The sequence below is a fragment of the Lepidochelys kempii genome, chromosome 1 (genome assembly GCF_965140265.1).
Source record: "Lepidochelys kempii isolate rLepKem1 chromosome 1, rLepKem1.hap2, whole genome shotgun sequence".
Classification (NCBI taxonomy): domain Eukaryota; kingdom Metazoa; phylum Chordata; order Testudines; family Cheloniidae; genus Lepidochelys; species Lepidochelys kempii.
In genome coordinates, this window is record NC_133256.1 from 122831762 (window position 1) to 122848304 (window position 16543).

General features: G+C 41.0%; 2 protein-coding genes across 8 annotated transcripts in view; one reads left to right on the forward strand and one right to left on the reverse strand.

Moving 5' to 3' along the window:
- Nucleotides 1-1356: 1356 nt before the first annotated feature.
- Nucleotides 1357-15577, reverse strand: GTPBP6 (GTP binding protein 6 (putative)). Its single transcript, XM_073353869.1, has 10 exons — nucleotides 15105-15577; nucleotides 11949-12086; nucleotides 9538-9608; nucleotides 7950-8080; nucleotides 7082-7152; nucleotides 5862-6020; nucleotides 5103-5311; nucleotides 3471-3619; nucleotides 2546-2698; nucleotides 1357-1940 (listed from the first exon to the last, which is right to left on the reverse strand). Exons 1-10 carry the CDS (start codon nucleotides 15460-15462, stop codon nucleotides 1817-1819), a joined length of 1563 nt encoding a protein of 520 aa, XP_073209970.1. The 5' UTR covers nucleotides 15463-15577; the 3' UTR covers nucleotides 1357-1816.
- The window catches only part of LOC140914828 (cohesin subunit SA-2-like), a 99138-nt gene continuing 97535 nt past the window's right edge, over nucleotides 14941-16543 (forward strand). For 2 of the 7 annotated variants that reach the window (XM_073353694.1, XM_073353726.1), the window contains exon 1: nucleotides 15577-15735. The gene's annotated coding sequence lies outside the window, so the exon portion shown is untranslated. Of the gene's footprint in view, nucleotides 15110-15576; nucleotides 15736-15766; nucleotides 15903-16543 lie in introns of those variants that run through there. The other 5 variants (XM_073353687.1, XM_073353668.1, XM_073353704.1 and 2 more) reach the window with 5 other exon arrangements.

Sequence of the window (16543 nt, forward strand, 5' to 3'; positions counted from 1 at the left end):
CCTCACTCCTTTGAGGGTTAGAAATCTTCCAACTTCCAACCTAAATTATGCTTTAAATTAATATTTATATTTCCCCCCCTCTTACTTAACAAAATAGCAACTAAAGCAGATATTGGGTATCTGGACTTGTACATTGCAAATCATGGGTTTGATGCCATGCACTGATTGTTAATACTATTTTTCTGTTTTCATTTTTGGATAAACTATGTGCATTTTTATTAATCATGAAAGTGAGGACCAAGTATCATTGGCAAGAGCCAGGAACAGAGGAGGCAGGTGTTGTATAAGCTTCAGTGTGTAGCTCCGTCAGTATACCTCATTCTTTAGATGCAAAACACACTTTTTATGCCAGTGGTGGGTTCTTAAGATGAACAAACATCCACTAGGGACAAGACTGATCTCAAATGTTATCTGACCCCAAATCATATTTGAGTTCCAGAAATAAATGGCAAGGAAATTGCTTCCCTGTGAAACTTCACACTGATTTATGGGTGGTGTATCAACAGAAACCCAAACATTGTTTAGAAACAATTCTGCCAGTCTGTCATGGTATTTTTTATCCATGTCCTTTCCCTGTTTACTGTTAGTATATAGCAGTGATGTATTTTGTTGGATTTATAAAAGTGTATATAAAATTTGTGTCATTTACATAAAATGCTGTATTACATGTATTTAGATATGTTTTTCTGCACAGTATTGTTATCTTTCCTAGTAAAACTTTTATTCACTTCTATGATACACAGATTTGCCTCACAGTTCTCTCTAGTGTTGCTACATTTTCTGTTTCCTATTCATTCAGTCTTTTTTCCTCTCCTTTTTTGTAAATATTCTATTCTTCTAAGTTTAAATTTGAGATATAATTTCCTTGTCTGCAGTACTGGAATCCTGTGGTTGGCTCATAATAGGCCTACAACATATTGGGCTATCAGTTCTGAAGCAGAAATCCCTATTGATTTTTACAGTCAGAGGAGTTCTAGCAATAGCTCTGGCCCATGCTACGACCTCATTCTTAAGCAGGAAAGATGTAACTTCACCCTTAACATTTTCTATAATATTTAAAACAATATTCAAGGCTAGGTAGCAGTTCCTTATTTTGTTTGGAGATTTGTGTTGTAGAAAAGTTTGTTTCTTCTATTTCCCTGCTTAAAACTCTACATAGACATGCACTTTTTACCCTCATATAATTAACTAAATCCTTTGCACTAACCTTTTAGTAAGCAAACTGCTTAATGAACACAACAATCTCTCTACCTTCTATTATTTATAAGATGCTTATGCAATTGTGTGGTGGCCAGCAATCTCTCTTTTCCCTCTATAGTTTATAATTTCCAGTCATGAAATAAAAGTAGCCAGGACCAGCACTAATAAACAATATTTATTCTTAAACTTGTTACATAAAAACTAGCATACATGATTTAATAAACTTGGCAATGTGCCGAAACTGAATTTGGTTACCACACAGTGGTTCAGAAAATCTCCAGGGCCAGAGTTTAGAGCAGCTGTTGTGTGCAGTTCCAATACACACCGATGAACGTTTCATAGTCTGAAATTAGTGCTTTCCTTGGTATGTGTTTGTCAATGGAAAGAGGCTGGAGGTCTGTAGTATTTCCATGAAGAGGCATTTAGGAAGCACTGACACTATTTTACATAGCTCCAACTTCAGCTCACTGTCAGACTTCCAAAAAACTTATGCAGTAGAGATTGTGTCAATCCTGCCCATATATGAACACAGAGATTATTACTTTCATTTCAAAAAGCCTTACTGCCAGCTGATTAGTTCTTTTTCCAAAGACTATTGCACAGAATAAATAACTTGTTATTGTGGGAAAAGTTTTTTGTATTTGCCCAAAGCAGAATTACTTATGATCACCTTCACATTGGCTGTGCCATCTTCAGGCATAACATCCACTTCCTGAACTGTTGCTTCTTTATACAGCCAACTGAAAAGAAACACTCATCAGCACCTTACAGGCATTCAATAATGAACAAAACAAGGCCTGTATTTTACACCAAGTACAGGATATTTATATACATTTTAAATGCAAGTAATTCCAAACTTTGAAACAAATAAGCCCAACAAAGGGAAAAATCCTTATTTTTGCTCCCACAATAAGCTACTCCTGTTCTGAAAAGAGGTATAATACTTTACAAAATGTCTAAGATTTGTGGTCTTTTATTGGATTCAAGGGCGGCTCTAGCTCCAAGAGGTTTTTTGTTTGAAAAAAATATTTTGTATGCATATATGTAGTAAATTACACAATGTAGAAGAATCACTTCTCATAAGTCCTCCTACAAAAGAACACTTAAAAAAAGCAGCATCTAGACTTCTTTGGGAGACTATATCATTTCATCGGAGATTGGTCAGACAAAACTTCAAAAGTTGTCTCCCCATTCTTATCACAGTTTGAAACCAAAATTAATACAATTTGTCAACTTCTCAGAAAATAAAGTTTCACATTATATATATATATACACATATATATATACACACACACACACACCCTGCCTTTCAAAAAGTCTGACTGTAGAAGTCGCAATTGTTTACCTTAGTTGAGGTCCAGCTAAGTTGACTTTAATTGTCAGAATATTTTTCCCAGTTGTTTTCAAAACTGTTCTCTCAATCTCCCCTTTCAGTTCTTCTAATCCATATCCAAGAAGAGCAGAAACAGCTATAGCATTTGTTTCAGGGGACTGATACCTGGAAGACAACAACTGTCAGGTAGAGATGTGCTGGCAGAGCAGGTGACTTAACTGAGATGCAGGAATTTAACAGCAGATGAGGGGTTGTACCTCTAAAAAGGCTGGATGTGTTCCAAACAGACTATTTGGCTGTACATTAGATTCTGGTGTCTGACTACACAGACATCTTATCTGCAGATGATAATGAGCTCCGATCTTATTTTACTTCTAAAGACAAGGATCTCCAGATCCTTATATAAGGAAAGGACTGAGGAACCAGTATCCTAGTAGTGTATACAAAAAGTGGCTGGAAGCTCCCTGCAGGACTGGAAAACTAGATTACCAGCAGGAGAGTGGGGTGGGGGGAGAGAAAATCTGGATTTGTGCTGGAAATTATACACAGTGTAAGGAGAGTGATCACTTTAGATAAGCTATTACCAGCAGGAGAGTGGGGTGGGGGGAGAAAACCTTTTGAAGTGATAAACACCCATTTTTTCCATGGTCTGTGTGTATAAAAACATCCTCACTGCATTTTCCACTTTTATGCATCTGATGAAGTGAGCTGTAGCTCACGAAAGCTTATGCTCAAATAAATTGGTTAGTCTCTAAGGTGCCACAAGTACTCCTTTTCTTTTTGCGAATACAGACTAACACGGCTGCTACTCTGAAACCTTTGCAAGTATGCGTGCGCAATGATACAAGTAAATACAGTACTTGTAAATGCTACAATACAACTAGGAAACATGAGTTAAAGTGCAAGAACAGTTTTAGAACTGTACTTTTCCTCTTACCGTTCTATCAAATCCACTTTGTTATGAACTTCTACAACTGAATCCAGTAAATGGCTTGGAAGATTAAGATTCTTCAGAACAGACAAAACACTTGCTTTCTGGAGGACAGTTTCTGGATGACTAATGTCCCTCACATGAACTATTAAATCCTAGAAAATATAAGTACACAATATGATTACTGGTGATAATGGCTGTTTTAAAATAATATTTGGCATTTCTGTTTCATGAGGGACATTCCTTTGTAGTGAAGAGTACATCGACAGATTAACAAATTAAGCTGTATTTCTGGAACAGATTTCAAATCACGACCAAATGTTTACTCCAAAGTGGAAGGCTAGAGGTGTAGCAGGTCTGTAGCTTGGTCCTTAGCTCCATAAAGGGGTGCAACTGCCTCATATGGCCTCAAAACAAACCCTCCCAACCAAGTTAGTTATGATTTTCTTAGGTTTCGGGGAGAAATTGGCTCATCTTTCCAAGCCAAGGTTGAGCAAAGACAAGGACTTGAAAAAGAACAGCAGAAAGAGCAGTAATAGCCCTGAAGAAATCCAACCCCACACACTGCTTGTGTAATTTTGGGGAGGTACAGAAAGAACAACGCAGACACTTCAAAAAGCTTATAAAATGGGCAGTGATTTTTATCCTAGCCAACAGAAAGTGGGATATTAGGTAATACATGCTTTTTTGTAATGCTATAAAACACTCTAGAACTTTATTCTTCCCCATAGCCTTTAGTACACCTGTGTCAGTGATGGAGAACCTCTGGTACGCAGTAAATCTGTTGGCACAAACTGTATACACAGTATTAGGCCCTGGTGCACCCATGACCAGAGATTTGGGCAAGAAGCATATTGCAAGTGACACACTACAGGCATCCAAAATATAGCAACCTTTTATTTTTAGCACCTGACTCAAAATGGTTCAGCATCTTGGGCCTACATATTATTCTAAAAATTTCTAAAAACTGACGTCCAAAAGTAACATCTTGCATAAACTGCAATAACTAGGCAGAAAAGGACAAATAAAGACAGTTGGAGTCTTAGCTTTCAAAATGTCATTTTTATGAGTTTTACATGTTACCCACAGACATGTAAAAACCAAGTTATGTATATGAACTGTATGGCTCTAATGCTGTTTGAAATTCATTTTAATAGAGAAATCTTAGAAAAGTACATTTAAATTAATTTCATGATTATTCATACCTCAGGCTATAATTTCATCACCTACTGGGCTGTTATTTATGGTACTGAAATAAATTTAATTTTAAACAAATTTCTAAAAAAAGTTTCTCCCTACACCTTTCTTTCAAAAAAGGTATTCTCAAAGACACGTAAACATCTATCTAGGTTTTTATACAATTATATTGGAACAGACATGGATACTTTGTATACATTTTATTTGTGAAATCTTGTCACACTTAAAAATACACAAAACATAAAAGTGGAATACTGGCTTAAAACAAGATATTGTGCAATAGTGACGAAAGTATCCACCACCAACCAAATGTTGCAATAAAGCTAGTCAGATGTGCCACTTTAAACAGCAAGCCAGTTAACTCCCACCCCTCTGCAAAGGTGAAGACTGTCCCAAAGACAATAGTCCAGACATTGATATGTTTTAGAATCAATTACTTACTGAGTAAGCCACATCATCTAATGTGGCTGAAAAGGACTCAATGAGATCATGAGGCAATTCAGAGAGAAACCCTATAGTGTCAACATAAATAACTGCCAGGTGTGAGGGCAGATAGCCAGCATGAGCTGTAATATCAAGAGTGGCAAACAGTCGATCTTGAGGCTGCAGTCCTTCATCTCCAGTCAATGCCTTGATCAAAGTGGTTTTCCCTAACAGAAATCAGAGCTGAATAAAACACAATTTAAACAGACTGCTTCAAGTAAAATTAACATACATGTCTCAAATGATTGAGTAATGGGATACAGGAACTTTTACCCCTACATCACCAGTTTAAATCCAGCTCATGATGGTACTGATTGAAAATAATTACTATCAGCTGGCTGTCTACAGAAAGTTATAAAGTTAGAATGGCATCTTAACCTAGTACCCATTTTGACCAGTGATAAGGATACACATTAAGAGGCATAATCTCCCCTTGTACAGTATGCAGAATGCCTACTGACAATAATAGGAATTGAGCAATTATCAAGGGCAAACCATGGCTCTAGAAGTGCAGCAGATCTCACTAACAAACAGCAAGCTTTGTTTGCCTTTCTACCAAAATTCTCACTGACATGTATTCATTAGACAATCAGGGAACTAATTAAAATTTTGTAACACAAGCCCGTGCATGCTGAAATGAGATTTTAGCTAGTGCTTCTAATTAAATATTAGAAATGTAAGCTCTTCTGTGTTATAATTTCAGGAGTTTTTTCTTACCACAATTAGTGTAGCCCATTACTGAGATAACTGGAAACTCACGCCTTCTACGCTGAGTTCTGAGTACAGACCTCTTTCTTCTCAGCTTTTCCAGGGCATTCCTAATTTTAAATTCTTTTTCTTTCAAGAGACGATACTGCATTTCCATGAAAGTCTCACCTAAAGAATATAAACTAATAAGTGGCTGAACAACCAATAAGAGAGATGGAAATCAAGCTGTGTTATGAAACTACTTAAAATGGTGATAGAGAACTGACAATATAAATTCAAAGCAGTCTTAAGAATACATTAATTCAATTGCTTAACTAACACAGAACCAAGACAAAGTTACAATTGACTTTTAAAGGTGTCATACCACAGCAACCATATAGCCTGCTCATTGCCCTTTCTGGCAACTAACACATCTTCAGGCATTTTAAAAATAAAACTAATGTGGTCTGTGTATATGTATATGGTCATGTATGTCATCAGGATCGTCCACTGAGCCCACTGGGTGGTCTCATACTCCTATTTTATAGCTTCTCTCTACCTGAGCTCTGATTGGCTCAATTCTCAAATCATGAGTATTTATGACTCCACCCACCTGGGCAACTTACTCTCCAGCTCATGGAAAAATACAGTAATTTATGTGTCCAAAATATTTAAGGTTGTTTTGTTAAATAAAAATACATTTTACAGGCTGTTTTGTATGTTTAATTAAATTCCTGTTACCACATGACACAAGTCATGAGCAAACAGTTAAATTATCTAGTAAATAAGCGTTATATAATTTCACCATTTTTAAAATACTAAAAATGTATAATAAGAATCTGAAAATATTAAGCTATATAATTGCTTAAATAAACTTGTACAGTTATAGTCAGTGTACCCTACTAGATAGCAAACAGATATACCAAATCTAGTGTAAAGGCTCTATTTAGTTGTAAATCAACATGTTTGTATCAGCCAATGAGAACACAGCTTTCTTTAGAAAATAACTGAAGTACAAATGGACAAGCTGACTAAAACCAATAACTGAAGTACAAATGGACAAGCTGACTAAAATCAATAACTTAAATCAAGACTTTCCACTTGTTGATTTATATAATTAAATTGATTTAAATAGCCTTTTCTTAAATCAATCCACCCTGGTCACAACTACCATGACTTCCAAAAAGCAATTAAACCTGGTCGTAGATTATAGAGGATAATCCTACAGTTCACAAATATTTACACTTTACCTGAACCCATGATGTATCTTGATCCACCTCTTTGCTGATCTAACTGAGACATCTCATTTTTCAGATTTGTTCTGGCAATCGAAGAAGAGTAACATTTTTACCAAAGTAAATATAATGACTTTAATTAAAGGATCTTAAAATTACTTCACAAACATGGCTAAGTAGTAATAACCTAATATTACAGCTGGGAAAACTGGGACACAGAGAAGTTAAGCGACTAGCCCAAGGCCATATTAGGAATGGAATCCAAATTTTCTGGCTCCTCAACAGACAACACCGTTATCAAATAATAACTGCACAAAAAATGACTGAGCCAAAATTTCAGGGAGCCAATCATACTGTCAGATGCACATACATAACTCCCACTGACTTCAGTCAGGTATCGGAATGGCAATTATACAAAATATACCAAGTACTTAACTTGCCAGTATTTGATGTGGGATACACACATAAATCAACCAGACTCTAATCTGGTATTCTCAACTCCTCTGCTGAGAGCTAAAATTCTAACCCTATATACTATAAATTTGCCATATATTTTCTAAGAAGTTGCTGCTGCTGTTCCTGGCAGGTTACTGGGATTGGGATGAACTAGCAATTCACAAGAGAAATTTATTTGGTAAGGATATCTTGTGAACATCTTTTTTTTGGGGGGTGGCTAGTCAATGGTGAAAAGCTTAAAGCAATGCTATATTCTGATCTGTTCTGGACAGTTAATGGCATAAAATGCTATAAAGCATATTATACAAAAAAGAACCATTGACTCCTCCACCCCCAAGAATAGTACCACCATTTTAGTCATTGTGAAGAATATGCCTTTATGTTATATTGAAATACTAACATCTGCTATTTGCACAATTGGAAGTACCTGAGAAGTGGGATTTCAGCCAATGCAATCTGAAGTTTTGCCTCCTTAGTCCGAGCATTGCAACGAAAAATATGAAGGACAACTGTATATCTGTCAAAAACCGTCACTCCCCAAGCATCTTCCAGTTCTTTCTTTAAAAACATAAGATAAGATAACCTGAGGGTTTTTTATGATGATGTATATAAGTCAATATGCATGCAGCAGGGTGAAGAAATTAAACTGTAGAGTGACGAGGTGGGTGAGGTATATCTTTTATTGGACCAACTTCTGTTGGTGAGAGAGAGAAGCTTGCGAGCTTACACAGAGCTCCTTTTCTGCTGGAAGCTGGTTCAACCCTGATTCAGTAAGGTGCTTAAGTATGAGTAGTCCCATTGAAGTTCATTGGACTGCTCATTCACTTAAAGTTACACACATTCTTAAGTACCTTGCTGAATCATGGCCACTATCATGTTAAATTATGTCCAAGATATAAGTTTGATAAAACAAGCTTTTACAAAACCTAATATCAATAGAAAGATTTCCACAAATGAGAGAAGGATGAAAAACTGGTACACTTTTGAGAAAAATGTGTCTTATTTTTGTCAAAAAATGTGGAACTTAAAATCTTTTCACAAACTCTATCCATAATCATCTAAAAACTTTAAATAAAACCAACTAGTAAAGAATAACACAGATGATAATAATTGCAGAGATTGCAACCAAAACAGTGCAGGATGCTGCTTATGCATGAGAACTAGAAAGTGACACTGTCTATTTTCAGTGCTTTTCTAAAATTGCCTATCACTACAATGTCTAAGTGACAAGTACCAGTGGTTTCTATTTCCCTAAATGAAATATAAAAAATAAAAGCAGAGCATAAATAGTGAAGAGCATATTTATTTTTAATTTTTTCCAGTTTTAATCATCTAAGGAATCATTAGTAATGAAGTTAAGGTTTTTTAAAATGTATAAATTATAACCAGTGTCACTTTAAAACATACTTAAAAAGTGTAAAAAAAAAGTACATGAAAATTAATATATGCGTAGCTTGCATTTTTAACTAATTTCCTGTTAAATATTAATGCCTAGCATTTTAATATAGAGAATGTTTCATCCAAAAATCCTGAAGTGCTTTACCAAGGCTAAGTTTCCCCCCATTTTACAGATGGAGATATTGAGGAACAAAAATGAAGTGACTTGTCCAAGATACCAATGAGCCAGCAGCAGGGCTGGGAGTAGAACCCAGATTAAAAGACCACCAGGATGTCAGTGTGCCGAATTCAGCCATGAAGAGGTATAATGCCCAATAAAGTCAATGGAACTAGCTTTGCTTACATCAGGCATAATTTGGCCAAACTGGCTTAAAAAAATGTCATGTGCAGCTTTTGAGTCAAAAGTTGGCCTTAACTTTTCAGAGCATCAGTACATTCCAAACACAGCCTTTGGATGTAGAAGCGTGGTGGGCAACCTGTGGCCTGCATGTGGCCCAACAGGGTAATCCGCTGGTGGGTCGCCTGCAGCTCTCAGTGGCTGGATTACCCTGATGGGATTGCCCACCACTAATGTAGAACATAAAAAAAATACACTTAAATATTGTTTTTTAAATTACCTTTGTCAGTGGAGAGAGCCTTTCTATATTCAAGAAGACAGCCGTTATGTGTGGTAATCCTTTAATCTTTTCTAAATAAAGAGGATTGCATTGTGTAATTTTGTAATAGTTAATGCCAATCTAGAGCAAAAAGGCTATTTTAATTATGTGTTAAAAAGTGAATGCAGTGTTCATGAAATAATAGACTGACAGCACACGAAAGTACACTCTTTGTTTACAGAACAGGCACAGCAGTACATGCTTTCACATTGTGTGACTATGTGTTCCAAGTGTATTCTAAAAGGACTACCAAAAAGGATGAGAGGATAAAGTTCTGCTTCCAGGCCCATTCAGTCTATGGATTATGGGCTGCTGAGACTGCCAACAAACATGCTAGGATGCTTCTTGCTGACACATGGAGACTAGGAAGAGTACTAGGGCCCAGATCCACAAAAGGATTTAGGTGCCTAAGTGTAAAATTTATGTGGATATGAAATCCTCAGAATCACTGTTCAACTGTCATCTAGGGGCCCAAACTCCCTCGCTGCCTACATTTTTGCTGTGGAAGTCCCCTATGTGCCTAAATTTCTGCCTCTAGGCATGCACATTGCTGCCTTAGGCAGTGCCTGGACACCTTTACACACTTAAGCCCCAGTGCACTCCTCCAACCAGATGAAGATAGGTGTTCCCCCTCCTACCTTGTTCATACAAAATGGCTGGGGCAGGCTCTCCCTGATGCTTTAGCCAGTGGACTAAAGGGTACTCACACAGGATATGGGAGACCCTGGTTCAAGTCCTCTCTCTTCCTGAACAGATGTCTCCCACCTAACCACTGGGCTACGGGATAGTCTAACGTTGGTCTCTCTCAATCTCTCCTAATGAGCAAGTCAATTTTGTAGAACTACTTAAATATGCATTGGTCCAGAGAGCATAAGAATGAATCTATAGTCCAGTGGTTAGGGCATTCACGAGAGGTGTGAAACCCATGTTCACAGCCCTTAACTTCATCAGGTGGGGGTGGGAACTGAACTGGGGACTCCCACATCCCAGGTAAGTGCTCTACTCACTGTGCTAAAGGTTATAAGGGAGATCCACTTGCACCAGCAATTTTGTGTGGCGTTAGGCATGTACAGCCACCATTCTTGCAAGAAACAGCTTAGGTGACTGACTCCAAGAGAGGGTTCATGGCTGTGGATCCCAAGCAGAGATACGTGTCTCCATAGGTGCCAATTCCATCGGTGCTCCAGCCCTGGAGCACCCATGGAAAAAAATAGCATGTGCTTAGAACCCATCGTACAGGAGGCGCTGGGAGGGAGGGGGAGGAGTGGGGACAGGATGTTCTCAGGGCCAGGAAGAGGTGGGGGTGGGACCTTGGGGGAAGGAGTGGAGTGGGGGCGGGGTCTGTGGTGGGGGCTTAGAGGAAGGGATGGAGTGGTGGCAGGCTTGGGCAGAGGTCAAGCACTCCCCCAGACAGAGAGGAAGTCAGCACTTATGTGTGTCTCCTCCTCCAGCCTAGATTGAGGTGCCTAACTCCCTGAGGGGCAGGGTTTAGGACGCATTCCTCTTGTTGGCATCTGCTATGGGCTAGTTTAAGCAGCTGCCCACCTAGACTTTTGTGGATCCCATTCTTAGGTGCTTCTCTCTCCCCATGCATTGCACAGAAAGCCGAGGGTTTGTGGATTCTGTTGAGCAGCTGGGCCCCTAAAAGTTAGGCATTCCAATGCCTCAATCCCTTTGTGGATCTGGGCCTAAGAATATGAACTCACTTCACATAGTCTATTGAATAGTCATCAGGTTTTGATCACTACCGACCTGGGTCAAAGGCAGCTGTCACCTTTACTTAAGTCAGTCACTTAATTTTATTCAGAATCACCCTGTATATTGCATACCTTTACCTAAGGTATTTAGAATCATACTATATATCACACATTTAGGGCTTGTCTTCACTGCAGTGTTAGCTCAAGTTAAAACTTGAGTTTTGACCCATACCCAACTTCCATCCACACACAAAAATCTCTAGCTCAACTTAAGTGCTTTAGGCTTGAGCTAGCCCGACTGGCAGGTGGTGGGTTGGAAATTGAGTGCTACTGATGCTCAAGCTAGCAATGCTGTGGGGATTCAACAGCTGGAGTTATATCTCACCCAATCATTCTGTAGTGCAAATGTAGACTAGGTCGAGCAGAGTAACTCAAGTGTATTAACTCATGTTAACTGTTGCAGTGAAAACAAGTCCTTACAGCAAGTATTGGTTATTTCCATCTTGCATGTTTTTAATTAACATCTCTGAAGTTTGTTTGTAAACCTGGCCATGAAGTAGACAAAACCTTAACTCTCCCCTGTGTCTGCAATAATCATTAATTAGCTTAAGAAGGATAAAAATCTTTCACTTAGTATGATATACTGTATTAAGAAATCTTTTGTTTTCTTCTTACCTGTCAGAATCTGAAAATTTCCTTTGCCAAAAATAAACTTCTTGTCAGGAGTTTTTGTAGACATAATTATTTTATCTAAAACCGTCCAATTATGAAGGGTGTTTATTAGAGCAATAGCTTCAGCGATCTGTAATTCAGCTTTAGCATTGGAAAAAGAAAAAAGATTATAGTATACAGTCCTAACTCTGCACACATATTTCCAACATTTGCAATAAGAACATAAACAGTGAGGCCTGGTCTACACCTAAAAAAGTTTTGCCGGCATAGTTCTGTTGGTTAGGAATGTGAAAAAATTATAGCCCTCACCAACATAGATAGGACAGCAAAAGCCCTGGGTTAGATGTAGTTACATCAGCAAAAAAGTCATTTTTGTTTGAAGAACTGGTATTAACTATATTGGCAAAAAATCTGCACAAATTAACAAGGAAATTACATAGTTATTTGCATCAACATTGTACTTCAGTCCTAAAAGGGTTACTATCAAAATTTTTGTTTAAGCCTACTTACAGAAAGATGATGGGAAAACTGTGACAGCAAAACAATGTGTTAATAACTCCTTACTGTTTTGTAGAAATATTTAAAGAACTTCTAGAGTTGTGCACATTGTTCCTGACATCATCAGTGATGCTGGTTCATAGACAGAATAGCAATAGGCAGCGATACTGACTCCTGCTTTACTAGAAACACAGCAGAGCAGGGCCCCAGTCTTGCATTCTGAGTCACTTGGGTAGTCTCTTGAACTTGTACAGAGCCTCACTGAGTTTAAAGGGACCCCATGCAGGTATAAAGGTTACCCAGGCAAATCAAATTGCAGAACTGGACCTAGGAAAATTGTTGGAGAAAGAAAATTTATCATCCATTCACTCTAAATGGAAAACAGTGTATTCGATATTTTAAATTCTATTTGCTGAAAAAGTTTCTTCCTACTTAAAAAAAAGTCTTCTCTTTTGCCAAGATTTGCCAGATTGGTTAAGTGAGTTTTTCCTTGAGATAGCTGGGAATAAATTTGAAACATTCACCTAGTGAGCAGGTTCTCCACTTGGGGGTCATAAATAGATTTCAATCGGTTCACAACCACCCTCTTTGCCTTTCTGGCTAGACAGGAGGAAAGTGCAAAACTTTTTTTTTGTTTATAACATGAGAAAATAGTACAGAAATGGTTGAGAACCACTGACCCAGTTTGTTTCATGTGTTGTAGTACATCTAGTAGTTTTGAAAACAGCACTTCCTAAAACAGTTTTCAACACAGGCTGTGGCCAGCAACACTGACAAACTAGAATGAAATTTAGATAAACTTCCTATGAATGAGATAAATTAAAATTAGGCTGAAGAACAGTCTCCCAAAGAAAGTGGTGGAAGTCTCATAATTTGTGCCTTAAAGTTATACTGGACAAAACAGTTGCCTCATCAAATTGGCTGCATTGGTTGAGGCACAAGTCTACTAAAGTGGCAGTGAAGGGATGATATCTGAAAATCACAAACAGCTGTTACGGACCATATTAGAAAGATTCCCATTAATAAGATTGGTAAAGAAGAGGACAAGGAATCAAATGCAAATGTAAAATACCCTAAACTATGATCTCCAGTGCTTTCCGTTACAGATTTCTGCAGGACAGGAGCATTTGGAGTGGTGTCACCCAAGGCAAAACTCCTTACCATCCCAGGGAGACTGACATGTCTATAACTAGCTGCAGTGGTGGAGAAATGAAACCAGAGACAACTCAGTATTCCTTACTAAGGCCCCCATCCTGGAAACATGCATTTGCTTAACTTTAAGCACATTAACAGTCCCATGAGACTTCACTGAGGGGCTTATCTTCATTGCCTTGTTAGCTTGAGGTATAATTTGAATGTTGCCCCTAACTTGACTCCCATGCACACACAAAAATCTGTAGCATGAGTTAAATGGTGCTTTAGACTTTAACTAACTGGCCTGTCAGAGTGTTTGTCTTGAAGCTCAAGCAATGCCCATGCTTGAGCAGATTGCAGCATAGCCTAGCATGAGTTGGAGTGGTTATCTCGGTCAACTTGAGTGTAGATAACTAGAGCTAACACTGAAGTGAAGACAAGCCCTGAAAAAAGTTGATCATGTCCATAAGTGTTTGTAGAATCAAGACCTAAGTTTGCAACAAAACAGTGTCAATGTGGCATTCATTATTTAAAGGGGGAACATATGCTGATCTAGAACTGTTGGCCAATTAGACTTTGTATCTTGATAATGTGAAAAAAATACATAGCAAACTTCTTAAAGAGATAAAATTGTTCTCTGGTTGTTTGCCAACCATTCCTGCTTGCCTCTTATATTTAGAATGTAAGGCTAGAAGGGACCTTGAGAGGTCATCAAGTCTAGCCCCTTACCTCGAGGCAAGCCTAAGTAAACCTAGATCATTTCTGACAAGTGTTTGTCCAACCTGTTCTTAAAAACCTCCAGTGATGGAGATTCCACAGTCTCACTTGGGATGCCCATGCCAGAGCTTAACTACCCCTATAGTTAGATTTTCCTAATATCTAACCTAAATCTCCCATGCTGCAGATTTAGGCCATTACTGCTTGTCCAACCACCAGTAGAGACAAAGAACAATTGCTCATTGTTCTCTTTGTAACGACACTTAACATACTTGAAGATTTATTTAATTCATAAAGATCCTGAAGAAGCTTTAAGAGCGAAAAGGGCAACAACTGACAGGGTAGGAGGGGGACAGACGCATTTTCGATTACACAGAGGCTAAGTCAGTAAGTCTACCGTGCTACAATCGGACAGGTGTCAGTGTCTGAGTAGTTAGCTTGGGAAAGGCTCCCCTCTGTCTCCCCTGCAAAAAGAGACGTGCTTTGTATTTCAGGATAGCTACCTCGACGTCAAATCCTCACAAAGGCCAGGCACAGGCAGTTTTCACCTGGAGGAAACGACGCAAGGTACATCCCAGGTAGGGGGAGCAAGGTCCCATGTCAGCCAGCGGCTACGTCAAGGTAAAAAAAAAAAAAAAAAAAAAACCTGCCTGTGTCTTCCCTCCACTCGGATTTCACCCTGAGGCAGACAAGCCACTGCCCCGCCCGGAACACGCCGCTGCAGGGAAAAGACAGACCCAGAGGATTCGGGGGCCGAGGCTGGTGCCCTGAGCACCGGGGCCCGTGGGAGGAGAGCCCCCCGCACCTCACCTGTGGTGAGTTGGGGCTTTTTCGCTCCCCACTTGACGGCCGGGTGCACCACGAGCAGCCGCTGGGCCCCGGGAGGCGGCCCTGGGGCCAGCAGCTCCTCCAGCTCCTCTTCCTCACCATCCTCCTCCTCCTCCTCCTCCTCCTCGCTGTGCGCCGCCCCCCGCCCGCGCCCCCCGCTCCGGGGCGGCTTCCCCTGGCCCGGGGGCCCCAGCGCGGTGCGGAGGCAGCGGCAGCCCCCAGTGCGGAGGAGCCGGGCGGGCGGCCGGGGCAGCAGCGGGCAGAGCCTCCCGGCCGCTGCGGCGCGGAGCCCCCGGGCGCACAGGGCGGCGGCCCCGCGCAGCAGGAGCCCGGGCCCCATCGCCCGCCCCGGTACCGCGAGAGGGGGGGTCAGAGCCCGGCGCCGTTAGAGCCTGCGCGAGGAGTACGTGCTCGTGCTCGCGCTCCGCGTCCCAACGAGGCTCCCCAGGAAACCGCCACCAGACCCGCCCCCTCCCTGCTGCCTTCGGGCGGGGTCCGTTTCCTGCGGGGGCGGGGCTTTGGCTGCCGGAGGACAGGCCCGCGGGAAGAGGAATTTATTAATTGTAGTGAGTGACTGGCTCGGCTGCGTCACGCGGTACGCGGCAGCTCTCTGGTAGGCCGATGGGGGGGGGGGGGGCGCACGCGCTCTCGGGGATCAATGGCTCGGGGCCTCTCCACTGGTCGCCGCCGGGATTGAGGCGGGCGGGCGCCGCGCGGGCTCGCGCAGTGTCTGGGTAGCGCGCGCGGGTGTCACGGGCTTGTGTCGCAGAGCGTCAGGGGGTGAGTCCTGTCCTTAATGCTCCCCGGGGGTCGTGCCCATGTATTGCCTCGTCCCCCCGGGCTGTGCTGCGCGGCGCCTCCCTCTTGTATGGCAGTCCACTGCGCTACACGGCACTGCACCCCCCAACCCCCCGCATGGGATTTCCCGGCTCTGCATCCCCCTGTGCTGCAGTGTCCTGCACCCCCCTCCCCCTGCATGGGATTTCCCGGCTCTGCATCCCCTCTTGCATTACACCGGTGCTGCAGTGTGCTGCATTGAACCCCTTCTGCTCTGCAAACTCCCGCTGCTTCCCCTCATATTGTACCTTCCTGCGCTACCGTGCACCCCTTCTACACTGCAACCCTTTGCCGTAGCCGTCTTGCATTGCGAACCACCTGTGGTACAGGAAGCACTTTCTCCACTGCAGACTACTACTGCACCCTGTCATGCGTTTTGACCCCGGTTTTGTTATGCTGCATTGCACCCCTTTCACTGCACTGAGGTCCACCTTGACGGTCATTTGTATTCCTTTCTTTGTATTATATCATTGCATCCCCCAAATGACTAATTGCTCATGTTATCTGCAATGCCCTAGGATCGCTTCTCATTCGGGGGGGGGAGTGGTACCTCCATATTTCCTGTGTTCTCTGTAATGGTGCAG